General features: G+C 36.6%; 3 protein-coding genes, 1 long non-coding RNA gene and 1 other non-coding gene across 9 annotated transcripts; 3 read left to right on the top strand and 2 right to left on the bottom strand.

The window, feature by feature from the left end:
• Positions 1-409: 409 nt before the first annotated feature.
• On the bottom strand, positions 410-2508 carry rpl14 (ribosomal protein L14). Its single transcript, XM_059556170.1, has 6 exons — positions 2406-2508; positions 1679-1780; positions 1448-1542; positions 826-925; positions 623-676; positions 410-515 (listed from the first exon to the last, which is right to left on the bottom strand). The coding sequence occupies exons 1-6, from the start codon at positions 2406-2408 to the stop codon at positions 450-452; spliced, it is 420 nt and encodes a 139-aa protein (XP_059412153.1). The 5' UTR covers positions 2409-2508; the 3' UTR covers positions 410-449.
• A 1308-nt stretch (positions 2509-3816) lies between these two features.
• trnap-agg (transfer RNA proline (anticodon AGG)) lies at positions 3817-3888 on the top strand. Its single transcript has one exon. It is a non-coding gene; the product is annotated as a tRNA-Pro (tRNA).
• A 632-nt stretch (positions 3889-4520) lies between these two features.
• LOC132145281 (1-acylglycerol-3-phosphate O-acyltransferase ABHD5) lies at positions 4521-11320 on the top strand. The gene is made up of 7 exons (XM_059556169.1): positions 4521-4752; positions 5221-5306; positions 8960-9353; positions 9439-9587; positions 10158-10269; positions 10368-10554; positions 10633-11320. Exons 1-7 carry the CDS (start codon positions 4712-4714, stop codon positions 10738-10740), a joined length of 1077 nt encoding a protein of 358 aa, XP_059412152.1. The 5' UTR covers positions 4521-4711; the 3' UTR covers positions 10741-11320.
• Positions 9226-15736, bottom strand: LOC132145282 (uncharacterized). 2 transcript variants are annotated; one of them, XR_009434453.1, is made up of 5 exons: positions 15617-15736; positions 14251-14347; positions 14058-14152; positions 10609-10703; positions 9226-9583 (listed from the first exon to the last, which is right to left on the bottom strand). It is a non-coding gene; the product is annotated as an uncharacterized LOC132145282 (long non-coding RNA). The 2 variants fall into 2 exon arrangements; XR_009434452.1 differs by lacking the exon at positions 9226-9583 and adding an exon at positions 10189-10472.
• Positions 15144-26164, top strand: topaz1 (testis and ovary specific TOPAZ 1). Of its 4 annotated transcripts, none has more exons than XM_059556167.1 (19): positions 15144-15784; positions 17663-19511; positions 20040-20110; positions 20307-20368; positions 20615-20717; positions 20881-20933; positions 21065-21151; positions 21293-21356; positions 21444-21595; positions 21694-21786; positions 22711-22826; positions 22958-23024; positions 23160-23331; positions 24247-24347; positions 24439-24604; positions 24683-24835; positions 25278-25481; positions 25655-25832; positions 25921-26164. In XM_059556167.1, the coding sequence occupies exons 1-19, from the start codon at positions 15475-15477 to the stop codon at positions 26129-26131; spliced, it is 4212 nt and encodes a 1403-aa protein (XP_059412150.1). In that variant the 5' UTR covers positions 15144-15474; the 3' UTR covers positions 26132-26164. The 4 variants fall into 4 exon arrangements, with proteins under 4 accessions (XP_059412150.1, XP_059412149.1, XP_059412148.1 ...); XM_059556166.1 differs by having other exon boundaries at positions 15144-16309; XM_059556165.1 differs by having other exon boundaries at positions 15144-16309; positions 17171-19511; positions 20046-20110.
• Positions 26165-27879: the final 1715 nt, after the last annotated feature.

The following is a 27879-nucleotide window of genomic DNA, read 5'->3' as shown; positions in this document are numbered from 1 at the left end:
AATAGATTCAGGAACAAATTAATAAAACCTTTGAACGCTACATCTAAATCTTATTGTTCTTATTAACATTTCATTAACTTCTCACATTATATTAACATTACTGCCTTGTGAACTAACATGAGCATGTACTTTATTAGAACCAAGATTAATCATTGCATAAAAATATTTTGTTAATTTTTAGCTAGTTAACGAATGAGACCTTATTGTAATGTTTTCATTCATGATACCTAATATATGCGTCACCACTATATTCATGTTGCTCAAAGATCATAAAATCTATGCCATTTACTTTTTCCATACCTCTTCACGAAATCAAGACCAGTGTAACCTCATCAAAAATATACAAGTGTACACACATTTTATCCACTGGTACAAAATCATCCATAAGACAATGGACACAAAACAGACATTTACGAGTTTACAAGTCAAACATGTTTATTTAAGATGGTTCATGCTTTCTTTTGTGATGCAGCTTTCTGGAGCTTCTTCAACTCATGCTTGATAATCTTGTTCCTCTGCAGAGAGAAGCAAAAAACAGGTTAGCTTGTAATCATATCTTCTGACAATGCAGCATCATATACACTGCAAGATCTTTTTTGTACTACAGTCCGACAAAACATACCATTTTCTTGGCCTTCATCACCTTGAAGCGGTCAAAGTCAGACATTGCGGCCCTCTGTTAAAAAGAAAATTAGCATGATGAGAAAAAAAATGAAGAAATTGCTAGATCAGGCTAAAAGGTGCCATTCATTCAACAAACATCATTCAAATAACTACTGGCATAAGCGCAAGAAATGTCATCTGGCTCTGTATATTGTTACATACCTTCTTTCTGGCCTCAATCTTCTTGGCCCAGCTGCTTTCTTCCCACTTCTTGTTGATCTCAGCCTTTTCCCAGGCACGCCTCACGTACTTCTGACGGGCGCTGAAGCAAACCAAATCAGAAAAGATTGAGTGAAACCTACAGAAACCAACTAGTTTTCAAGGCAAAAACGCCCCCAAAAGTGACAAATGTCTCAGAAAATGAAAAAAAAAAAAATCTTCATGCTCTCGAAGTTAACCCAACAAAGACGTCTTTGCTGCTGAGAAACCCAGAAATGTGAAAAATGTCTATTAATTTGGATGTAGAAGCACTATAGTGAACTGAAGGCACCGGATCTTTTTTATCATGTAAATGCAAGTATATTTAAAGAGATCTTAATATTAAACCGCACTTCAAGTGTCGAATGAAAACCCAAATATGGCCCTTTCAAAGTAAGTTCCAAAATAACTTCTGACATTGGTGTAAACTTTTAAACACGCAATTTAGAGAAAACCAGAAATCAATTTTGACATTTGAAAGCAGAGCAAAATTAAGATACACAAGAGCCACTGATGATCAAATACTACTACAATGAGACCAGCAAAATGCAAGCAATGTTCCTATAAAATCCAGACACAGACTCACCTGTGAGGTACTTTGATGACGTAGTCAGTGAGCTGCAAGCACTTGAATGGCAAAGCTTGTCTCTTGACTCCAGTGCATGGGCCATCTACCAGTGCCTGAGGACAATTAAAAACAACCTCAGTTCTGACTCTGCATGTGTGGTTGGACCATACAATATATTTTCATTCATCTTTTTAATGTGAAAAAACTGTGTGCTTCATACTATGTAGTATAGGTGTATTCAAAACTCACCCTGTTTTGGTCAATGACATCTACAATTGCCACCAGTTTGCCCTCGTAGGGACCGAATGCAACGAAGGCAACGCGGCCGATCTCGACAAAGCGCTTAAACACCTGAGAATGAATGTACAGAACACAGGACATGAGTTTTGATGCATTTTCAATTCAAACTTATTCCAGTGAGAAAATGGCAGTGATGACGACTGGCTTCGCTTTGGGAGTCTCTTACAAGTTTATTCACCGGGCATTTATTTGACGTCTTATCTAGTTATAAGACACAAGTACACTTATCTAAATCTATTTTAGGCAGTATCTCCCTTTCCAAAAGTCTCTAGCTGTATGTCCCAGACATTGTGTCCCCAGCACAACTGCCCCGCTGAATGATCACGCATGCCTCCATAAGCACTGTATTCCCGTTATAATACTAATTTATTCATTATTTTCGTTACTTTAGCATCACTTGGTGGTAATTAAATGTGTAAGACTACTTTACAATCTGACGGCTGATGCACGCGTAGACTCCGGCCTACTGTTAATCCACTCCACCACGTTGTTTCGAGACATGTCTGAAGCTTATTTTCTCACCGATAGCGCTGTAAGGTTCACTTATACTACAATAATACTACATGTGGGGTCACTGTGTTATTAGAATACGTTTCCGATGCTTTCTTGGCCTGTAATGTTTCATAAACTACCATATTTATTTGATTTTAGACTCCGCGTAAGTCAGTTCACTCACCATGATGGCAGACCGTGGTAGAAAAAGAACGAAGAACTTCCGCTCTGGAATGAAGAGCCTTCCGTTTGAGGACTGCGCGTGCGCGGCGTCTACAATCGTGTAGGACTGGAAGAGGATTACAGCTAATACATAGAATATATGAATAGGGTTTTTTATTTTTTATAATTAGCGTGGGTGGAAGGGAATTGGGCTTTTCATGGAGGAGCTGAAACACGCAGCAACATGAAGGGCACGACTCCCAACTAGCCACTATAGTGAGGATTTAAGTCTCTGATCCATTGCCTACAGTAGATGGCGGTAATGCTCTGAAAAAGAATGCGAACCGCCAATAAGCACGAAGAAGAAGAAGAAGAAGAAGAAGAAGGATTACAGCTGTTTATTTTCATTTTTTAACAGTTTATAATATACAAGTCATATATAGAGTGTGCTGTGACAGTGTCTTTTATTATTATTATTATTATTTATTATTTATTAAAAGAAAGATTAATTACACAGGCAAATTTAAGCATAAGTAAAGACTGCAAAAAAAAGTACAGATTTCGTAGATCAGGGACCATGTGATCTTGTAATTATTAATGGCCCAAATCGTTTAAGCAGTTTGATACGAATGTTCAAAAGAACATATCCAAATTGCACTGTTAATAATATGATTTGGAACAAATCACAGAGTAAACATATATTAGATTAGTTAACTGTCATTGCACATGGTACAGGTACACGCTAGGCAACGAAATGCAGTTAGCATCTAACCAGAAGTGTAATAAGCAGTAATAATTACAGAATATACAAGGTCTTCAATATGTACAATAACTATACAGATAAGTATTATGGACATAATTTACATATTTTAAATACTATCAGCATGATAAAGAGATAGGTGTACTCTGAACATACTATACAGATGGATTATGTAAAAGTGTATGTATGTAAAAGTGCAGGGACCCTGGGTCACAAAACCAGTCATAAAGGTACATTTTTTGAAATGTTTACATGATCTTAAAGCTGAATAAATAAGCTTTCCATTGATGTGTGGATTGTTAGGATAGGACCATATTTGGCTGATATACAACTATTTTAAAATCTGGAATCTGAGGGTGCAAGAAAATCTAAGTAATGAGAAATCTCCTTTAAAGTTGTCCAAATAAAGTTCTTAGCAATGCATATTACTAATCAAAAATTAAGTTATAATATATATACAGTAGGAACTTTATAAAATATCTTAATGGAACATGATCTTTACTTTTGTTTTGGCATAAAAGAAAAATCAATCATTTTGACGCATACAATGTGTGACCGCTGGGTGGCGGTAACAAGCGCCGTCAGAGTCTCAGTTACACGTGAATACACTTTTTACAGTAAACGTGGCAGGTTTTTGTGCTGAAAGAATATTGTCCCACAGTTTTCTCCAGGAGGCTCGTTGGTCTAGGGGTATGATTCTCGCTTAGGGTGCGAGAGGTCCCGGGTTCAAATCCCGGACGAGCCCTTTCTTTTTCAGATGCTTCAAATGGTCACTTCTTTATTATTTGTTTGCTCATCACTGTCTGTCAAAAAACAATGTCAATTAAATGATAAATTATTTAAATAATTTACACTATATATATATATATATATATATATATATATATATATATATATATATATATATCGGTTTACCATATCCTTGCTGACTAAGTATTAATTTATTTTAAAATAAAATTCTATTAAATTCCTCTTTTGAATAAACACTGTTCTTTTTACTCGTTTTACTTTTACTCATTAAATAATCCTTAAAAAAGCATCATTTCCATAAATGGTTTTCAACAATAATTAATCAGCATATTAAAGGATTTCTGAAGAATCATGTGATACTGAAGACTGTATTGGCTGATGAAAATTCAGCTTTGCCATCACTAGAATTAATTTGATCTGAAAGTATATTCAAATTGAAACCATTATTTTAAGTTACAAAAATATTTCTCAATATTACTGTTTTTAATGCAGTTTTGATCAAATAAGTGCAGCCATGATAAGCATAAGTGACTTATTTTAAAAGCATACACAATTTTTTACTGATCCCTAACTTTTGAACGGTAGTGTATATCATTTGGAGAGATCCAAAGGTACTGCATAGGACTTGGTTGTATAGAGATGTGTGACCTCTGTCGGCTATAAATGAAAATGAATATGAACTCTAACCAAGAGTGGGTGAAAGGTGCATGTTTGGCCCTTAGGGATCTTCTTTGACCTCTTCCCCATTTACACTGCCTGTGTTTCCGTCCTCTTTCTCACAAAAATAATAGGTCAGTGATGACAATACATGAGGAGCTATGAGAACAGATCAAGAGGAATTTGTACTTACACAAAGGAGGTAAGCTGTGCACATATACATCTCTATATGCGTGTGTTCACGAAATTAAAAAATAAATGTTAATGTGAGTAGAACTTTTTCCCTTTACACATGAAAATTCTATTCTGTATTACTTGCTTTTGGTTGGTATAATGTTAAATACATAGGCCTACATAAATGTATGTATTAATGTATTAATTAACTATTAATGACAGTAGGAAAAATGTTAAATAAATATAAGTAAGATGAAAATGTTAAATAAATATAAGTAAGGATCATGTAATCATATTGTGAAATACCTAAGGGGCATGTTCTAAATATTAGACATGAAAATGTTCTTACAAAAGAAGAAGAAGAATGATGAGAAAGCAGATGAAAAAAAAATCTAGACATTATCATGTGTGCATTTAGGCATATTCTTGCAAAAAAATAGGCATTATTATTCGTGCTTAATGTGTGCATTTTGTATTTGTTTGCTGTATATCACAGGTCATGGTGGATCTCCAGTTGGCTGCCATCCTGGTGTCCCACCTCACTCTCCCATCTTATAAAAGCAGAAAACAAAATCCTGAAATGTAAGTGTACTTTTTTTTTTTTTCACTTAAGGTTTATTAATGATATTTCCAATTTTACAACAACAAAAAGAAAATTAACAACACAGTGTCAGTGGTCATAGTGAATCAAGTTTGTGTATAAAGTACATTTTTTCCATCTCTCTTCACACATTTCTTGCTGTAGTCTTAATATATATGTAAGTCTTTCCATGTTGTGAATTTCCTCCACAATGTCTCTCCAGTTTTCCAGGGTTGGGGGGACCTTTTTACACCATTTTCGTGTAATGGCCTTTTTTGATGCTGCCAGAAGGATTTTAATTAAGTATTTGTCTTTCTTTTGTATTTTCTTTTCTGTTAGACTTCCGAAGTACAGTACTAAGCATGTCTTTGGTAGTTTATATCCAAGTATTTTCCCTGATTCCTCCCAGATACTATCCCAGTATTGGGATATTTTTGTGCAATGCCAGAAAATATGTGCATGACCCACATCCTGTTCACCGCACATCCTCCAGCAGGGCTGACATATTGATGAGGTAGCCCTCTTGATCTTTGGTGTTATAAAAACTCTCTTACCACATTTTTCCAACAAAATAATTTCCAGTTTCTAGAACTAGATGTGGATAGTTGAGTTTCACATATGTCATACCATTCGTCATCACATATTTCTACTAATAACTCTTTTTTCCATTTATCTCTAATATAAAGTGTCGAAGTTCTTCTGTTGGATACCAATCCCTGATACAATTTAGATATCAACTTTTCTCCTTTGTTTCTATAAGCACACCCCAAAATTTCAGTTATAACATTTACTTTACCTGGGAGTTCTGGCCTTATCTCCTTTTGATAATGGTCTCTAACCTGAAGATACATATAGAAGTCTTGATGTTCCAAATCAAATTTCTGTCTTAAATTCTGAAAGCTTATAATTTCCCCTTTTTTAATAAAATTACTTAGTATGTTCAAACCTTTATTAGTCCAGTTTTTAAATTTAGAATTCAAAACTCCTGGTTTAAAATTTGAATCGTACGCCAACCAGCTAAATATCTTTATCTCCTTCTCCATTTTATACCTTTTTACTAATTTGAACCAGACCTCTAAGGTGAATTTGGTTATTGAATCCAACTTTTTTTTATTTTCTTTGAGCATCTTTTTACTGGCAATCATGGCCCGTACCTGATACTCATCAGTGTTCAACTCTATTTGTTTCCACTTTGCTGTAAAATCCGGAATACACTAGTTAATCATATGATTGAGTTGAGCGGCGATAAAATATTCTTCAAAGTTTGGCAGCGCCAATCCTCCCTCTTTCTTTGGTAGTTGAAGTGTTGAGAACTTGATTCTAGGTTTAGCCCTGTTCCAAATAAATCTTGAAATCTTTTTATTCCGCTCCACAAACTGTGGCTTCGGTATTGGCACTGGCAAAGATTGAAACAAGTATAATACTCTTGGCAGCACATTCATTTTGATTATTTCAATTCTCTGACATAAGTCTAACAATAAGACGCCCCACCTTTCCATGTCTTTATAAAGTTTTTGATTTAGGGCTTCATAGTTGATTTTATACAATTTAGAAAGGTTACTTGGAATATTTATTCCCAAATATTGAATAAATTTCTTATTCCATTTAAAATCATACTTCTGAGTCATTTCTGTGGATGGGATGAAATTTAGAGGAAGAACTTGCGTTTTCCCTATATTCAATTTATAGCCTGACAGATAACCGAAATGTTGCAATAGGTTCATTAAATGTGGTAAAGACTTGTCTGGTTGTTTTAAATATATTAAAATATCTTGGCAAATAGCCCAATTTTGTGTTCAACGTCTCTAATTTGAATTCCTTCTATTTCCTTATCTTGTCTTATCGCTTGTGCCAAAGGTTCTATAAAAATTGCAAAAAGGGTGGGGGATAATCCACACCCTTGCCGTGTGGATCTTTCCAGTTTGAACCAATTTGTGAGGTTACCATTTATTTTAATTCTAGCTTTTGGATCCTGACACAATGTTTTAACACATCTGACTGATTGTGGGTTAAAGCCTAGTTTTTCCAAGCTAAGATGCAGAAACCTCCAGCTAACGCAGTCGAAAGCTTTTTCCGCGTCTAAGCTTAGCAAAATGGCACTTTCCTTTCTTCTCTGAACTTCTTCTACAATATGCAAGGTTCTCCTAATATTATCTGCAGTTTGTCGCCCTTTGATAAACCCTGATTGGTCTTCCTCTATCAAATCAGACATGAATGTTTGGAATCTGTTAGATAAAATGGATGTGTATATCTTTTAATCACAGTTCAGTATTGATATAGGTCTATTATGTCCACAGAATTCCTTGTCCTTTCCCTCTTTATGTATAACAGTTATTATGGCTTCTTTCCATGATGGAGGGAGAACACCATTTTTAAGTGTCTGATTAAATGAAGCTAGCAGCATTGGATTCAACTCTTTTTTAAACATCTTGTACAATTCTATAGGGAATCCATCATTTCCCGGTGCCTTATTGGATTTCATTCTTTTTACTGTATTCTCCAATTCCTTTTCCGTAATTAATGCACCTATCGTAGCATTTTGTGATTCTCCTATATTTGGAAGGTCTAATGAATCCAAAAAAGATTTAATTGTTGCATCATCTGCTGCTGCAGGTTGAGCATAAAGGTTTGCATAATATTTTTCAAACACTTTCTCGATCTCTTCTGGCGTATAAACTAAATTTTTGGTGTTGGGATCTCTAATCTTATGTATGGTATTAAGTTGTTGTTTATTTCTTAATCGTCTGGCTAAAGATTTGGTTGATTTGGAACCTCCTTCGTAGTATGTTTGTTTTAGATATCGAATTTTCTTTTCTACTTCTTTTGTTAATATTTCATCAATTCTTCTTCTTACTAATTTTATTTTTTTAAGTGTTTCTGGGTTTTTATTGATTTTATGTTGATGTTCTAAATTTCCCAATTCTTTCGAGGCAGCTTGAAAATCTAAAAGTCTTTTCTTCTTAATGAATGAGGCATAGGATATTAATTTACCTCTAATTACTGCCTTCATAGCATCCCATAACATTGTAGGATCTGTACCTTCTTTATCATTTTCATTCTTATTCTTATAAGTATTTATCTCTTTTTTTAAATTATCCACTAATTTTGAATCGTTAAGCAACCCCACATTCAATCTCCAAGTAGTATTTTTAACTCTCCTGCTGAGATCTAAAAGTAAATATAGAATACAGTGGTCTGATAAATCAGCTGTTCCTATCCCACATTCCATGATTCTAAAACGATCTTCAACATTCATAAAGAAGTAATCAATTCTTGTGTAAACCGAATAGAAACTGTATTCTTGTGTGGGGCCGAATAGAATGTATAATCCCTTTCCAGAGGATGACATTCTCTCCAAACATCAATTACCCCTAATTCTGTCAAATTTGTGTTAATGTAACGAGCCAGATGTGTTTTACTATTCTTTTTCGTACTGCTGGAGTCCAGAGAATAATTCAATACAACGTTCCAGTATCCCTCCACAAATCAGTATCCCATTGAGTAATAATATCAAACACTGTTTTATAAAAGGATTTTTCAGATTCAGGTGGGGCATAAATGTTAAATAATGTAAATGTAAGTGTACTTTAAGGGTAACTCTGAAAAGGTTTCTGATCCACATAGAAACCATTCAACATCTCCATTGTATTTTCAGCCATCAAAGAGAAGTTTACTCAAGGATATGTTCCCATATCTAATGGAAACTACATATGGACTCTTGGCTTTAATGAAAGAGAAAGCTTATCTGGGGATCAATGCCATCAGGTCCCACTGGTGCTGCTACATGGTTTTGGGGGTGGAGTGGGTCTGTGGGTAAAAAACCTACCTGCCCTTGCATTGGAAGGGCGGCCTGTATTTGCACTGGACATGTTGGGTTTTGGACGCAGCAGTCGACCAACTTTTGGCAGTGATGCCAAGGATGCAGAGGAGCAGTTTGTACAAGCCCTGGAGGACTGGAGAAAAGCAGAAGGGTTGGAATATATGATTCTTCTTGGCCATGATCTTGGTGGATATGTGTCCACTGCATATGCCCTGAAATATCCTCACAGGTGTGTTTGGAATTCAAATAACATTTTAGCAATCCTGAATCATTCAAGGATACTTTTAATGTCTGCTATGATGATTTTGTCACAGATTGAAGCACTTGGTGTTGGTGGAGCCTTGGGGTTTTGCAGCAAGACCAAATGTTCAGGAGCATTGGGTTCCCATCTGGATTAAAGTATTCGGAGCAGCAATGAATCCATTTAACCCTCTTGGTCTGCTTAGGCTGGTAGGCCCACTGGGTATGAAACAGTGTTATTATCACAGCTGAACTAACAAAACTAGTAAAAATCACTTGCAGTAAATAAAACTGAGCTGAAATTATGTAAAATATTAATATTAATGAAAAAAAATAAAACTGAAATAAGAAAATAATAGAAGTATTAAAAACAAAGCTAAAAAAACTTTTTTTTTTAACTCAAATTAATTGTAAATGAAAAAAATAGGTTGAAAATAAAAAATTATATTTAAAAAAAATTATAAATACATATGGAATATAGGCCTGATACTGAATATTCAAACACTGATCTGAAACTTACACACACACACACACACACACACAAATCTGAACCATGCATAAATTTTTTACCTTTAATAAGAAATATGCAATGAATCGCGAGATATAAATTCAGAATGTGAAAAATAACTATGCCGTTAAGAAAAACAAGTTGCATCGCAATTGTGATCCTGCCTAATACTGCATAAGCTCATCATGATAAATAAATTATAAAAAAAAAAAATTTTATGCTGATTTGGAAATCTTCCATAGTAAGGTGACTGATCTATATTTTTCTAATGTATTTCTCTTTCAGGTCCTTTGTTGCTACAGCTTTTGCGATCAGATTTCAAGCAGAAATATGCTTCTGTATTTGCCGATGACACAGTGGCTGATTACATATACCATGTGAACGCACAAACAGCCAGGTATAAACCGCGAACCCGGATGGAATAACTACTTTCTGACCTAACGGATGTAAATTAAAAAAATGTTTAGCCTAATAATTTGTCTTGTGCTTTGTCAGCGGTGAGACAGCGTTTAAAAACATGACAATCCCATATGCATGGCCTCAGCACCCCATGATGGACCGTGTGGAGATGATCAGTCCCTCTCTTCCCATGACCTTCATCTACGGATCACGTTCCAACATCGATGGCCAATCAGGAAAAGCCATTCAAGAAATGAGACCCAACTCACACACAGAAATCATAGTAAGTTTGATTTCAGTGATCACATTGTCTTCCCCTGTAAAACTTCCCAGTCACCTTTTTCTTCCCAATTCCTTTAAGGTCATTCAGGGTGCAGGTCACTACGTATTCGCGGACCAATCCAAGGACTTCAACCAGGCTGTGCTCAAGATCTGCAATAATGTCAAGCACAATGGGAAGGATGAATGAGAGAGAGAGAGAGAAAAATGAACAAAAATTGCATGGCGGGGAGAGGGTAGGCCAAGTCATGTACGTGACAGGAGAATTAGATGAAGGTGTGAAATGAGGGACAGGGCAAAAGGTGATACAGAGAAATATAAAGGGAAGAAAGATTAAAACTTGCTCGATCACTTATAGCTTTCTGCAAGCATGCTTTACAAAATACATAGGCCTTTGCAAATAAGGCTACTCATGTAACATCTGTTATATGTCAACAATGACAAAGTGATTTATTTTCATTAGGAAAAATCTCCAGTACTTCTGAATATGTCAGTGTATTACACAAGTGAAAATAGGAAACTGCACAAATAAACAGCTTTGCTTTTATATTCCAGTTTGCTTTTGTGTGCTGACAGAAATTGTGCCCTCTGGATGGAGTTCAGTGTGTGACAGCTGGCTGGCACTAGCTGGCAGATGCTCTCACTTTTTTGAGTGAGAGGTCGGGTTCAAATCCAGGACGATGCTTCTTTGCTATAAGCGGTTGTTACTTTGTCAAAGGCAAGGAATATGTCTAAAATGTAATCTTATATATCCAAAGTATAACTGGCAAGCAAATTTTAGCAAGCAAAAAAATTTTTATTGAGAATATTGTTTTACATAAATCGTCTGCACTATTTAATCTCTACATCAAAAATAGCCTACATCTGCACTTTGTTGTTTATGAGGACGGGAGAGAGTGCAAAATTCAGTCTGGTGTTTCAACAGTGATTTGTTTAGTTTCAACCACAGTCTATGGTTTCAACCGTCTATGGTTTCAACAGAATCGTGTGTGATTGGTTATAATGTGCAACATGCGTAAAAAGAGATATAATGCAACATTATCAGATCTAAATTTAATTCTGCAATCCACACAGCCCCAACCCAAAATATCATAATGCGCCCTGGTTGACTTCCGGTCTGCAAGAGCAAGGTAACATAAAATAAATTACAATAATTATTCAAATAATTCACTCAACATTTCAAACTAAGTCACTCAATCTCAGTCCTTCTACACTGACATCCAGCCTTCATTTGCTGTGTAGACATCCCAAATCTTGATGTTTTTACTCCATGTGCATATAAGACCATGCTTACCTAAAATGTACAAGGTTATAGTTCTCTCCTGTCAAAGAAATCACAACATTCATATAATTCAAGCTTTATGACACACATAAAACTGAAGGAGCCATCTTGGAAGGATCATTGAGGTAATGATGCACTATCATTGGTGGATAAAGAAAATTATTGTTTTGCAATTACTTCATTTTCTGTCCATTTGAGTTATGTTTTATGTAGTGTAAACTTACAATAGCCTAAAAATGTCAACATTATTGGCCTCGTCCATTATTGTAAGAAATCATGGTCTAACAAACATTTTGGGGTCATTCACTCCCACTGTCAGAGAGTGCAGTTTTCCCTGAAAACCAGTTTGACTGCAATTGTGACAATAATTTATACAAGAGTAGCTAATTTTAAGTGACTTACATTTTAATACAATATAGTCCATTTTGACTCTTTTTGCTCGATTTGGTTAAAGATGAAACTAGTTCCAAACAAAGATCACAGCAGAACAGAACAGCATCTCTGAGCAACATACAGCAGTGTTTTGTTACTGCATGATTCACATTTTTTAATTAATAATTTCAGTCAATGATTACGTTTATATACATTTATATTCATAAATATAGGCTCTTGCTTCATTCTTGAATGAATCAGCCGTCTGAACAAATCGTTTAAATGAATGCCTCAATGACTAACTTATTATGACATTCACTTACTGCCACCTACTGTTGATTTACTTTCACATTTAAAAGTAGCTCATCTTTGCATTTTTGTCCAACAAATATTTCATTAAAAAACGAATTATTATTTAAAACAAGCTCATAATATTTTTTATGCTGTTGTAATTTTGCATTGTAAATTCATTCATGCTACATTTCAGCTTCATTAAACTGTCTTATGTAAATATATCTAAATACCACTTCTGTTTCTGTTTCTTGTGCAGTGGAAATGGGTTTTGTTAACACTGATTTCATTTGATTGTATTTTGATTCGTGTCTTATTATATTAAGTGAAATTCTTAATAAAATTAAGAATTTGGTATGAAAGATCACACAAACTAAACTGATCAGGCTAAATAACTTTAGCAATAAAATGCAATTTCCTAACAACAAAACTGACTGGTGGAAAAACACATTTTGGAAAACCACTAGCCACAGTGGCTGGTGAGCAAAAATGTCAATGTCATGCCCTGAATACAGTAAATATTTTTGTATTTAGTTTTTGCAGTTAAAAAATGTGATGTTTAACCAGAGGAAAGTGGTGGGGTGTTTGGCAGGTGGAGGTGCACACTATATAAAAGTTTGGGAACCACTGTTCTAAATAAAGAGTGGAGCATGCTAAGCACTGAAATATGGATCAACCTCCCTAAACTGGGGCACAATGGCTGTATGTTTACTGATATCAAATGAGACAGAGGATGGATCAAGTGGTGGAGAGACATCAGAGACATGCAGGATTCAATTGCACGGCAAAACTGTCTGCAGCCTTCACTGGCTCCAGCTCAATCTGTCACAATATTATCTGATTATCATCCTCAATTTCAGAGCCAGCACCTCGAGGGCGTATGTCCACATCACGATCAGCACCCAGACACCAAAACAGGTACCCTTTCCTAAAGACTCAAAATAATATTTTTAATTTTCCCCTTGAGAGCCTGCTTCAGAATAGGGATTTGGAAATGACTTACAATAGCTATCAAGTCATCCTTTATGCATTTCTCAGTCAGTTCTAGATTGGATTATTAATAAATGCTTGCAACTCAAACAAGATAGCAATAAACTCACACACAATATAACACACTTCATAAATCTTAGCACTATCCAACACAACACCTGCAATGTAATCACAATGCCACCACCAAAGGCTTTTTTGTGTGTGTCTGTTTAACATGCATTTGTGTGTATAACATGTATGAGTTGTGTTTCAGTGGTAGAGCAATGCGTTAGCAGCGCAAAAGGTTGTGGGTTCAATTCGGAGGGAACACACATACTGGTAAAAAATAAATGTATAGTATGAATTAACTGTAAGTCACTTTGGATAAAACCGTCTGCTAAATGCGAATTTAACATTTGTTTTTTCCCATAATTTAACAAGCAGCATCCTCAGTTTACCCAAAAACACCAGTAACATGCACAAAAATTAACACCAGCAACATGCATCCACATGTAAAACATGTTTAGTGCCACAACTAAGGAAAGGCTAGATATTTTGTATAGAGTTTTCACTTTAAGAAAAATACAGTGGACTTACCATGCTTTTTTCTTTCTTTTTTTTTTTCTTTTTGCTTCAGGGATGAGTGGACTGAGGTGTAACTTTATCTCGTTGCTCATCACTTAGTCTGCTAATAAAATAAGAACATCATCAAGGAATCCTTAATAATAACACATGCAGTACGCATGTGCATAAACAAACCACCTTCTCTCTCCTTTTAACTCTCACCTGCAAACACCTTGATTTTTTTAGTTTTTCCTGTTCCCAGATAGAACAATTTTGAAATATCTCCCTTAGATTGGCTTAAAATCAAATGTTTTTGTGCCTCCAGGAGGAATGAGCAGAACAGTTGCAGCACAAATAGAAAAAGAAACAGAAATTAACATAGTAATCATAAAGGCATGTAGCAAATTAAACATTAACATCTGAAAAAAATATTTTAAAATGTTGACATATTGTCCTCTAAAGTCCCTAAACTCAAATGTTCCCGTGACTCCAGCTGGAATGCGCTCAATGATGGCAGCCCTGTTAAAAAACACAGAGACATAGAAATACAGACAGACACAGCAATAAAAAATAAATCATACGTCGTGTTTCTAAACAAGAATGCAAAAATCTGATCTGTCTGGAGCACTGCTGTCAACACATTAGAAATAGTAATAGCCTTAAAATAGTACAGTAGTGAAATAGTAACAAAACAGAATGTTTTCTTTGCTAAAAAAGTAAGTTGTGTGTATTGTTAGAACAAAAATACAATGTATATTGCTAATTTCACACATACAATTTAAATTTAGTTATACTTCTAAGGAGGTTATAGGGCTGTTTTATGCTCCATTGGAGTGTGTTGTAGCATCATTTTTGTATGTGAATGCATGCCCAATTGAGAATATTTCTTATGTAGCACTGGTTACAGATATTTTAATTTAGCCATGTGCATGTTTCGGTAATTTAAAGAGGGTCTACTTAACTTGTTTTATGGTTCGCTCACTAAACCACGCGGCGGCAGTATTCATCAAACAATGTCACATCAATTGCGCATGTCATACGTCGAAATTGGAGGGGGGAGGGATTTTTTAATCTTTTAGTAATAATCGCTCAGTGACATGGACAGGTATTGAGGAGCTCATGTTTCATTAAAATTGTCTTTAAAAAAAAAATAGGTTTCTTGCCAGGGTTATACAGTTCGTCGCGTTAAGTTCTACCATCTTTATCTCGGTTGACGAGCGACGCGTTAGATTCAGTGCTGCGCTGTCTACGCGTTAAATGCGTTTGCTCTTGTGAATATTTTAGTTAGCAGTTTTTCTTAACTCAACAATTTGTGCTCAGTATAAACTGTAATATGTTTATTTTCCCAGTGCATTGAGGAAAACGGAGTTCAGTAATGCAGGACACAAGTTAAGTTAGCACACAAATGCACGTTTCTGTTAACTTTAATCGCGGTTAGCTTCAGTAATGCTTCCGTGCAGCGGCGTTTCGAGGATCAAATTGAAGAGGGATTCGTTTAATCGCAATAGCAAATTAAAACCGAACAAACGCAGATGGACTGGACTTAAAACTGTGTCAGGTTTAAATCAACTTGCTGATCGTGGCTTACAGGTACAAGACAAAGCCAGTTCCCCAGGTCTGGAGACAGCAGATGTCGTTTACTCCGAACTAAACACCAACGAAATCTGCGAACCAGCGTCCGGGTTTGACGGGCAAGCGAGCTCCAAACGAGACGCTCGTGCGGAACATGACGGCTGCGGAGGGGGTTATAATCAAGGTACATTCCCACCCACAGTTAGTGGCTTTAATGACTGTCCATGGGGAGGAACTAAAGCGCAGAGTACCTGTACAAGGAATCAGCCACCGTGCAAAAAGACGCCGAAACGGTTGTCCGAACATAGAAAAGAGTTTTTCTATCGTTTGCGTTTAGCTTTGTGCTTAAAACGTCAAAATGGCGGGAAGCGTGTGATGCACGGGCAGACAGAAGTGCAGTGCCACGCTCTGTCGTATATAAACAGTAACGTGTCGGTTGAGTCAGATAATATTTCTATTAAATCCACGGTCTGTGGAGAATCAGTGGAACAAACTCCACCTGCCCAACTAGATCCAAAGTACGATCAAAACACTGTCGGCCCAGATAATCTGGGGCAAGGAAAGCCTCGTGCCGGAAGGGGAAGACCGAGGAAACTGTTTATTGATCATTTTGGTGGCCCTGATGGACGGATGAAAACGACAATCAAGACGGACGCTCGGCGAGCGCGTGCAAGTAAAGCCAGGCGTGCCTTTTCTGGAAAAACACCAAGTAAGGGTCAAGACGTTCCTAAACATAGTAATAAGATTTAATACTGGGGCTAATTTAGTGGAAAAACATGTTTATATGATATATTTTTTTTAGACCGTATGTTTCACAAGCAGTAAAAAAATCAGTAACTACAGGCCCTTTCAAGAGGTAGAAGAAATGAGCAAGAGTTTATCATAAGGGCATTTGCAAAATAGTGGAAAAAAGTGATACCCTAATAAATGAAAGTTCTTTTATTGTTTACCTTACCCCTATGTCATCCCTGATGTGACTTTCTTCAGATGAACATTTTTGGAAAAAATAATGCATGTCTGTGAGTCTATATAATCCAGGTGGATTGAAACCCAAAAATTGATGATTTAAAAAAAAAAACACAGTGAGATCGTAATGGTAATCCATTTGACCCCAATGAATGAATCAATGGGCCAGAGGTGATGGTTATAGTATAAATAAAAAATGTAAGCGTATTCTGTAATTTTTCATATGCCTATTGTTTAATTTTAAAATACATTTATTTATCCACTAGCATAATATAAGCAACATTGTGAACAAGGTTGGTGTTGTTTCTGAAGCATCAACTTTTGCATCATTATCTACTTGTTATATACCATCAGAGAGATGGATTTTTCTTTTCTTAAAATCTTTGTGTTCATCTGAACAAAAACGCATATCTGTAAACACATGAAGATGAGTAAAATGATGAATTTAAATTTTGGGGTGAAGAATCCCTTTAAGATAAAATTACTCAATTCATGGAATTTGATGGAAATATCAGGGTTTTGGGAAATAGCTATAGCAAGGCTCTTTATGTTAGTATTGCATTTTTGCTCTCACCCTTCTCACCTTCTTTGTCTCTGATTGCAGATATCAGTTCAAAACTTGAGCTGAGACGACAGCTTAGGTCAAACACAAGGAAAAATTGCAAACGATTGGTGAAAAATTCGTGCTGTGCTTTGTGTGGTGATGTGAAATACATTCCTCCCCCTAGTAAGAATCTGGCCCCTTTACCCAGTCACAGATCTAGAGCTGGCCACCCCAGCCAGACTGTGTGCCAGAAAGATGCTGGTCATATCTCAAAGTCCCCAACCGCGATGAATTTCCGCTTCGAGAAATTCCCTGTGGTGAATCTGTGCAATGTAGCCAGAGTGTTTGACATAGCCTCTCATGATTTCTCATGCGTCTTACCAGCCGTACTAAGACAAAAGAGGAAGTGCAAAAGTGTGCAGTGCTTAAGGAAAGAATTTGATTTTCTTGTGAATCCTCATCTCCACGGCATCAAGGAGTGTAGAAGTAAGATTGCCAACCAGTCCTTGGAAGTTTCCACACCAACCCATAGCTGTGCTTCTTTTTCATCAGGTGATCCACTATCTGGAGCTGTGGCCAGCACGTATGTTTCAGATACAGCTGAGACTCCTGATGGATCTGCCAAGGAATGGGATACTTGTCTTAAAAGGAATCTAGACTGCGAGAGTATGAGACAGACCGACGTCGAAGGAACTGACTTGGTACTCCCAGGGTGCGATGACAGTGGCCCTGTTTTGCATTTCTGTGATAAAGACAAGGCTTGTCCAATGAAAAACATATCTGAAAGTCCTACCAGCCCAGCTCGTCGTGTACCACCTCTAATACTCAGACGGGTTGCTGTCAATGGCTTTGGTTTCAGAGGTGGTGGTGATGATGATGGGGAGAACAGTGGTCATTCACTGGATGAAGAGAAAGAGGAAGACAGTAGTAATGAGAATTCTGACAGTGAAGTGAACTCGCCTGAGAGTTTCTCCTGCCAGCGAGTGCAAGCCTACATATTTTTCCCTCAATCATCATGCGCTCGCACATACAAGACCTGGCCCTTCCCTAGAATGGGCCCTCCTAACGACCCCAGGTCACACCTTCGCACTGGACCCCGTTGGATTGTAACCACTTCATTTCCTGCTATCATTCAAACTCCTCTCAGTGGAGCACCTGAATGCTTATCAGACAAAGACATTCAATACGAAATGTACAAACCCACAAAGCAAAGCAAAATCAGTTATGACACAAGAGAGCTACTGGAGGGGCAACCAGTTTGTTCATTTGTGCCAGGTGAGAACACATTGGAAAGTACTCAGAAAGGTCGAGTACAAAGTCTTAATCCAAGTCATACAATGACACAGGATAGTTTTATTTTGAGACTTGCAGACCACAACAGTTGCAGTTCAGAAAGTAGAGACATGCTGGAGCAGCATCCTTCTGCATCTGGTGAAAAACCGCACAATTGCACACCTGAAAGGACTCCAAGGAGTCTAGTGCACAGTCCAAACGTCCTATTGACTCATGTTTCCAAACCTGCAGAGCCTGAGTCAAACCAAAGTCTGAAGAAAGCTTTGAAAGATGTTCTTGAGTCCTCTGTACCTGTAGTGACTGAACAGGTTAACATCTGCAAATTTAATGGTCTTGACTATGCAACATCATTAGAGGAGTGCAGTCTTTTAAAAAATCAGTGCCTGCTCAAGAAGTCAAATCAGAAAATGCTCTCAAGTGTGCCTGAAATTCAAGCTGATTTCATTTCGGATCTTGAGATCAGTGCCTGTCCTGTTAGCCAAACCTCAAGAGCTCAGACAGTTGAGGATCAAGAGTGGAATGAAAATTGTGATGGACAAACTTTGTATAACCCTGGATCGCTTTCGGTAATATGTCTTCAAGTAGAAATGCTAAAAGAACAGCATCCTCCTTTAGTGACGACAACTTCCATAATGGACCAGGATGCTGATGCCACACCGCATACAGCCGGCAGCAATCCTGACTGTTCAGGAGATGAGAAGCAAAAGCAAGAATTTGACAGCTGTACAGTTGCAGACTCCTCTTCTGAAGATGAAAACGAACATGTCCCTAGTCTGTCATCAGATGACTTTGTGGAACATGATGCTGCTGTGAGCTCACAATCTGATGGCGATGGGACAGGTCAAATGAATAACGAAGAACAAGGCTGTAGTCCTCCACAATTTCCAGTGGATGCTGACAGCTTCCTGGATGCTTCTAGAGCATATGAAGAAGACGTTCTTGTACTGGACGTGATACAAGATGATCCAGAGTTATTTGGGGCTGTTGTCACTGAAACTCTGATTGAACAGGACACATCAGCAGAGGAGAATGGAGAGACACCGCCGAAGACAGAGAAACTACAAACAGGGAACCATTGCAAGATTGTCTGGGACCAAAATGCAGATGGGTAAGATTTAATATTTAATAATAGTGCTTTACCGATAAATCGTGAAGGTCGATATATCGGCCGATATTTTGCTTTTTTTTTTTTTTTTTATCTGCATTGGCCGATGTTTTTGAGGTGGGACTTTTATTTTGATGGTGCTGAGAATGGCAGTTCCTGAGCACACAGTGCTCACACTCTCCCTCTTGTTCGCTGTTGTCAGTTGGTTCTTCCTAAAGTCCGAAACTAGAACTTGCAACCTTTGGGTTAGGAGTCCAAATCTCTAACCATTAGGCTACGACTTGTATATATCGGCTTTATATCGACCATCGGAGACCCTGCTCTCTAAGATATCGGCTTCGGCTTTTAAAAAACCAATCTTGGTCAACCACTATTTAATAATTTTACATAATGATAGATCTTTTTAAATGCCCGAAGAAGGCTGTATGTCTGAAAGATTGCTGTATGCATGAATGTCTTTTTTTTTGTATATAAAGCATTTGTTCTGTCTCTTCAACTTGCCTTCATGTCTTTTTTGTTTTGTTTTTTAAGTTCCAGTGAGTCTTGCCCAACTGCTGCAGATGTCAAGACTGATAGTATGACAGATGGCGGTTCTCTGACAGGTCTGACTGAAATATTTGAAACCATCTTAATTCGATTTTTGTTTCTGTCCTAATGCTGATTTATTTTAATTAGTTTAATTAGTTTGTGCAAGGGTCCCATTATCTTTATAGATACAATTTTGTCCTTCAAACATTTGGACTTTTTCTATCTTATTTTTACTAAAAAAGTGACACAACTTCTGTTTCTCACCTACAGTTAAGGAGACAGACAATTACAGAGCTCAGCCTGTCCAGGAAATGAGTATTTCAAATTCAGAGGTCAGTTTGTATGTCTCTAAAACCTTTTGTATTTGTAATAATATTGCTGACCATTTAACAGCATTGTGATAATTGGTTGTGCTTTTTTTTTAATTTAGCCATTATGTTTCCCAAAGGGGAAATCTGTTTGTTGCTGCTATTGACAAAAAAAATTAAACCATACTTTTTTTGAACAATTATGATTTATTTAGTTCTGAATACATTGTGATGAGCTGAGGGTTGATATTTGATATCTTCTTCTTGAAGAATGCCACAGACTGCAATAACAACAAAGAGATGAGTCAAACAAATGGTATTTCAGTAATAAACACAAGAGCATCAAGACTTGCGATGGACCCATGTAGTAATGGTAGGTCCAGAACAAATATCATCTGGTTCTGTGGCACTTTAAATATAGAAAATCTGAGATTACCTGAGATGTTTATAATTTCACTTAAGAATCAAGTTTGTATTGACTGTGTGTTCAAATAATGAATCTAAGCAAAACTGTCACATTCTGTTTTATGTCCAAGGGTATGAAGTGACTCCAAAAGAGACTTCCACTTTGAGAACTTTTAACAGTAATGTGAGTATACTCCATCTGTGACATGGATAGATGAGAAAACTATTCTATTCAGTCAACCATGACTTTACATGTTTTTGAATGGATTATCTACATAATAGCACATTTCCAACCAAACTTATCTCTGTCTTCAGTATTGTTGGTTCTACTTTAGTGAATATAACTCCTGCATGCGAAGTGTCTGTTGGTTCATGCATGTACCAAGAGATGGAGATGAAAAGGTGTGTTCTAATATCATTCTGATACAGTTTTTTTTTTTGTTGATGCGATTGTCCCCTTATGGTTAAATTCAGATCAAGTTGCGCCTGAGTCATGTGTTTTGTAGACTATGATTGTCTTGAGACTTGTTTTTTATATTTCAGTTCTGCATGGATACAGTGAAGAAGTTTTGTCATACCGGGAAGCATGGTCTTATTCTGCGAGCAGGTAACTGGGACTTTAATAAAGCAATTATGCTGATGTATAATCCCAGGTTGACTGAATGGCTTTTTCTGTCTGTCTTCCTATGTGAAGTGGAGGTGTTTATGGCATATTACAGCAGTTGTTCTCCCAGCGTGAGTTTCAGCGAGGAGATTGTCAATTCTCTGCTGTCGTCTCTCCTTAATTTTTGTCTGCTGAGAGAATTTGATGCAGTCATTAACTTGCTTCTCAAACACAAGAGGCGGGTGAGTGTGATTGGTTGGAATCATTTGCCTTTTGGAATCATTTGCCTTTTTGGAATCTAATTTTGATATATAATACTTTTTTTTTTTTCTTATGTCAGCCTCCACCTGAGATGATGTTAGCTGCTTTCAAACTTGTGATGGAAAGAGGGCTGATTAACTCTGTACCTGAGCTCATTCACCTCACCTCAAGGGTAATTCTCATATTCAAAGCATCAGATCACAGTGTATATATTAGTGGTGGGCATAGATTAATTTTTTTTTAATCTAGATTAATCTCTAGAGTAATCTTGGAATTAATCTAGATTAAAATGGCTCATTTGAATTCTGCCGAAGGCATTCAGAATATGTGTGCTACCCAAATAAAATAATGACTAAAAGTAAGTCTTTTAGAATGGGTTTCTCAAGCCAGGTGGTGCATTAGACCAGGGGCTCATCTCCTGTTTCCAAAATGCATCACAAAGTGCTTGAGAAAGCTGTAAATGAATTCCACATTACAAAAGGTGCAAACAACCTTGTGCCTGTTTCACACATACGTCTGCAGTGCGTATGCGTTTCGTATTTTTTTACGTACCCATGTTAACGGATTCCAGTGTTCACGCGGTTGGGGTCCGTCAGTGCGTTCCAGGAGCAGTGCGTCTGAGTAGCGGACTGCAAACGAGTCACGTGTGAAAGCACATCGAGTCCGTGCTGCTTCAGCACCACATACGTAACGCACACGGACTGCATACGCACTGCAGACGGATTATGTGAAACAGGCGTGCGTCTTGTCGAGGTTTCCATTGGGAAGCTTCTTAAAAAAAAAAAAACAATTCTCTGAAGCAAACCCGGCGGCTTCAGCTGCATCCATGTTAGCACATCACGTTTGATGTGGTAATTTCACAGTAGGCATACACACAGGTTTAAAGACTCGTTCTCTCCCCCTACAGATTCGGCTAGGTAAACATCTGCGCTAAAATATCAAGGTGAAAGTCATCATAACTCGCCTAGTATAGACCCAGCTCCCATCCCAACTTTGAGAATTTATATATGGAGTTAACAGATGGTGCCCTACTGCATCTTATTTCAGATGAGCTTTAGTATCCATATAATGTGTGTTTGTGTTTTTGCATGTTTAGATTGTCGAGGCAGGATGTGTATTCAGTGTGGATCAGTGTGAGGTCATGCAGAATCATCTCCAAATGATGCAGGTTCCTAGACATCAGATGGACATTTTCCTCGCTGTTAAATGCAGGTATGCACCCTCCCACAGCAGATCATATACATTATTGGACTTATTATTATTGTTATTGTGGACATTGTTGTTTTATGTTACATTACAGTGAAGTCATATGATGGCACATAAACATGTTGTTACATTTGTAGAGCTCTGGTAACTAATCCCCATACCTCCGAGCTGTCAGATCTGGCCCAGGCTGTTGTTAGAGTTGAGGTAAGATCACTTCTTTATTTTAAATAATACTTCTGTAGACGTATATACACTTTTTGCTCCATTTTCATTTCTATATACTTCTATCAACATAAAAATGCTTTCAGTATAATTTGGTGTTTGTGTGTGTGTGGCCAGATGCTGAAGCATCAGGAAGACTGGGCAGGACTGGCTCTAGTATTCTGCAATGTTTGTGTTGGGTCACACAGTCAAATGGAACTTCTCCGGTTTTGCTGCTGTGTTACCATGGCACTGCTAAAAGAGCCCAAAGGCAAACTCACCCTACCGTATGAGCTGTTTGCTGAATCAGGTGCACACTGTGAAGTAATTCATATGTACAGTAGCACTCAAAAGTTTGGAGTTGGAAAGATTTTTTTAAAAACCTTATTGTTGTCCACTTTTTTTTTTTTTTTTTTTTTTTTTTTATATGCTCTTAGTGAAACACATGCAAAAGAACAGAACAGGCAGGTATCTAGGGGCTACATATACAGTTAACTTTATATCAGGGGTTACTCTCCCAATAGTGTTGAAGGAGAGAGAGAGAGAAATAAATAAAATAAAATTAATAAACATTCATCAGGAAAATATTTGGTAATGGTCCTTTCAAGTCCATAAAAGGTTCAAGGTCCCCTCATAGAACATACAAATCCAGAATATTTTTCTTGTACATGTTTCACATATTGAAAAACAACTAATATTGTTCTGAATTTGATGAATAGAAAGTTCCAAAGAAAAGCATTTATTTAAAAGAAAAATGTTATTACTTTGTCTAATACTGTCACTTTTTAACTATGTTTTACAGTCCTACTGATTACAAGTATTAATTACTTTATATTAAAAAAAACAAAATGTTCCGACCACAAACTTTTGAACAGTATACTGTAGGCTACCATACTTTAATTTAATAAGTGCTTTAAGTATAAGCCTTTGCATCAGGGTGTGCCAAGGTTATTAATAAATAATAATAGAAAAAAGTAATAAAAATAAATAAAACCTAATGTTGTTTACATATAGTCAGTTTCTATTACATAAAATGTCATAGGTTTGCTATGTTTAAAAAAAAAAAAAAAAAGTATCAATTGGAAAGTGAGGACGTAGTTTCTAATTGAAATCCTGTCTCTCAATGATTTCAACTAACTGAATAAATCCTGACGGGATCCTTAATTGTTTGAAAGTTTTGGGAACGTTCATATTTGAAGTGGATTGTCATGTCTGTTTCTGTCAGTATGTCAGCAAGTCTTGTCCAATGACATGATAAAAACCATCCTGGGAAGAATTGGAGTCTCTCTGATCTTCAGGTACCACAGGACACGAGATTGGAATAAGGTGAGAGTGGGTCCTGTTTGTGGAAGCGTTTTGTACAGCAGTGAACCTTTGACTGACTGCTGTGTGCACTGTATGTCTTGCATGTGCTCAGGGAGTGAAGCTGGTCAGTGTGATGTTCAGGCTGCACATTGAGTTCATCACTCTGAAAGGGCTAATGGGGAATGAGAACCGGGTGTCTCGCTGTCAGCTGGTCACTATGGCCACAGAGTTCTTCCTCCATAGCGGGAGTATTGAGGGGGCTTTGAAAATGCTGAGAGGTAAAGGGGAGATTTTGTGTGTGCAGTTCAGAATCAGTAAATAAAGGATCATCTGTGTATGTGTTTCTGTTTCATCAGCTGATGGCTGGTTTGTGAACTCCAGCATGTGGCCTTGTGAGCAGGTCGACATCGAAAATCGAAAACATGTCCTGACGCTCTTAGCTGAGAAGACGTCACACAGAGATGCCTTTGAGATTATTACCAATTTACCTGGAATCAGACAACCGATAAGTGAGTTATTGGGAATCATCATCTCTCATCGCAATATACTACTGTTCAGTAGTTTGGGATCAGAAAGATTTTTTTAAAGAATTTTCTTCTTTTAGCCAAGGTTGCATTTAATTACAGTAAAATGTTTTAAAATTTAAAAACTTTTTTTTCTATCCTATTTACACACACACACACACACACACACACACACACACACACACACACATATATATATATATACACTACCATTTAAAAGTAAGAATTATAGTAATTTTTTTTCAGAGAAATTAACTTTTATCCTGCAAGGATGTTTATGCATTTGTTTTTACCTCAGAAACCGTATTCATTGTAGTTTAGTCTATTACAATTAGGACTGTCAGTCACATTAATTTCTTAATATGCTGACTAATTGATTGAATTAAATTTTACTGCATATGAATCCAACTTGAATTCACTTTTTCAGATGGTGTGCAGATAAACGAATATGCTGAAACATTCAATGTTCATCTGCGTCTGTGCTTGGTAAAGCAGACATTACCAGTCGCTGCAGATATCCTTGAGTTCATGCTAATACATGGTGTGGTGCCTGATACCCTCCAGCTACAGAACCTCATCCATAAATTGGGCAAACAGAACAACTGGAGCCGTGCCAGGGCCCTTTTTAAACGTGAGTAAGATAACTTCACATCTCGAAGTTAACCGTTGCTGTTGCGTCACCGGAACTGATCATACAGGAGTCCTTTTTAGTGTACAGTCACAATTTATTTTTAGTTAATTTTTTTTACCTGATATTTATGTCAAATGTGAGATGTTTTTGATGTAGCATTGTATGTGTTCCAGGTGCTCAGTCAGCAGGGTTTTACTCTGCGGTGGTATGTGAAAGAGACTCTCTGTTTCTGCCATGTAATCTCAGTGAAATTGAGATGACGCTGGCATTTGAGATGTTCATCACCTTTATTAATACTAAACTACTGGCCCCTTCTGGAGCCTCCCAACCACTTCTCATTACACTCAGAAGGTAAGTGTGTATAATAGACAAATGAGCTTACGAGCACTTATATAATATTGTTTAGTCATGATTTGAATATGCGAGTTGTTTGGTTTAGGCATGCCGATATTGAGGATTTAACGGAGAGTGTGTACTTGGCGGCGGGTTGTCGGCTTCTCTCTGCGGCTCTCATACCAAACCCTAAATTGAGCATCCGCTACACAGCTGTCAATAAAAGCCAAGAACAGTTCTTTCACCTGGACCGTGCATCTGCCCACAAATGGTTTTTGCAGAACGAGCGTTGGGCACGAGAGATTTGGGCAAGCTAGCACACACACACACACACACACACATGCTTGTGAACTGTCTCAGTCTAATCAAAGGTTAATTTATATGTTACAGACTGTTAAAACTGAGACTTCTTGAAACTGGTTGCACAATATTTTGTGGTGTTTGTTTTATATATTTCTTTGTTAAAACATTATCGAAGGACAAGACTGCTTAGTTTTGAGTTGTAAAAAGAAAGGTTTTGTAATATTTAGTTTCATGTTCTTAACAATTTCAACTTCCAGAGATTTACATCTGAGCCTGCAAACTTGGAAGTCGTTCATGTGGAAAGAAAAAAAAAACATTGACAACGACCAAAAAATAACTGTTGCCTCAAGTATATAAATATAAAAAGTCTAAAATAGTTTAGCATTTTTGAAACTCTACATTTTTTTCTACTAAAGGCTTTGATAAAGATTCAACAGAGTTACTTTCACTGTTACTATTTGCCTTACCAATAAGAAATTGTCTGATTCATTTGGTGATTTAAACTGCAAAAATGTATGGTAACACATGATAGCTCTGAAAGGCACTTATGTACATTTCATATGAAAGACATTCCATCATTGGATACAATTGTCTAGTTCTGCAGTGTGCACATTTCAGTTTGTTCAGTTTAACTGAATATAATTACAAATAAATTTCAAATCAATACCAATTTGAAGTCTACTTTTTATTGTATTTTGTCCACAGGGAGACGACACAATTTTCTTAATTTTTTTCTTTTAAAAAATGAGAATACATTGCTGTATGACGCTTTGAATCCTATTTTTTGTCACGGCCAATGGAAGTCTATTTGGACAAGTTTCCTTTTCACTGTTGACACTTATTTTGTAAAAAAAAAAAAAAAAAAAATGTCTCTTGTATATGTACAGCCAGTAAATAAGAAACATGTGAATCCAATTTGAAATTCACTCATTTGAATTGAATTGTGAATTGGCTTAAACAAGATTTTTTTTTATAGTTTACTAAGCAAAAAATGTTATTTAAGCCCGGTTTTTTTTTTTTTACGAATACAAAAAAAATGTCATATAAAATTTTATATTTAAGTACTTTATATTTAGAAACATTAATGCTTGTTTTAGTATAGGCTATTAAATGGCTCCAAGGTCCATAAAATTTAATATTTAGGTACTTTATATTTAGAAACATTAATGCTTGTTTTAGTATAGGCTATTAAATGGCTCCAAGGTCCATATATGATTTTTAAAAAATCTTTCTAAACTTAAAAAAAAATAGTGGACTCCACACCGTAACTACAATGATAAAGGCACATAATGATAAAATTGGAAATTCTTTTAGAACATTTTTTCCCCAGTTGTTGAACAATAAAATCATTAACGGCCAATCAGAATCCATCTGACTTTTAAAGGCTCAGGCATTACAGATAGCAGATAAACCACAGAACTGCTTTATACACAGAGCTTTATATAAATGAAGAACGTTAGGCTATATAGTTAGTTCTTGTCCTTGGTGTGAAAAGCCCTTAATGTGGTTTCATTTTCCGGTTTACTATTCAGTTGAACAATTTAATGACTCCAAGGGCAAACCGGGCAATAGGGAATGGGATTATGATGTAATTTAAATGCAGTGATTTTACCAGTTATGATCACATGAACTATAATTATTTCTGGACCGTGTAGGCATATTATTACACACAATTTAATTAATTCTTAAATATTTAGTTTAAATAAGAAATGTTATTTAACAAAATTAGGCCGTCTTTCGTAGATTCCCTGAACTGTATATA

This window comes from Carassius carassius, chromosome 8, assembly GCF_963082965.1.
Source record: "Carassius carassius chromosome 8, fCarCar2.1, whole genome shotgun sequence".
Classification (NCBI taxonomy): domain Eukaryota; kingdom Metazoa; phylum Chordata; class Actinopteri; order Cypriniformes; family Cyprinidae; genus Carassius; species Carassius carassius.
Note: the sequence above shows the minus strand (reverse complement) of the source record. Positions and strands in the feature narration are given on the sequence as shown.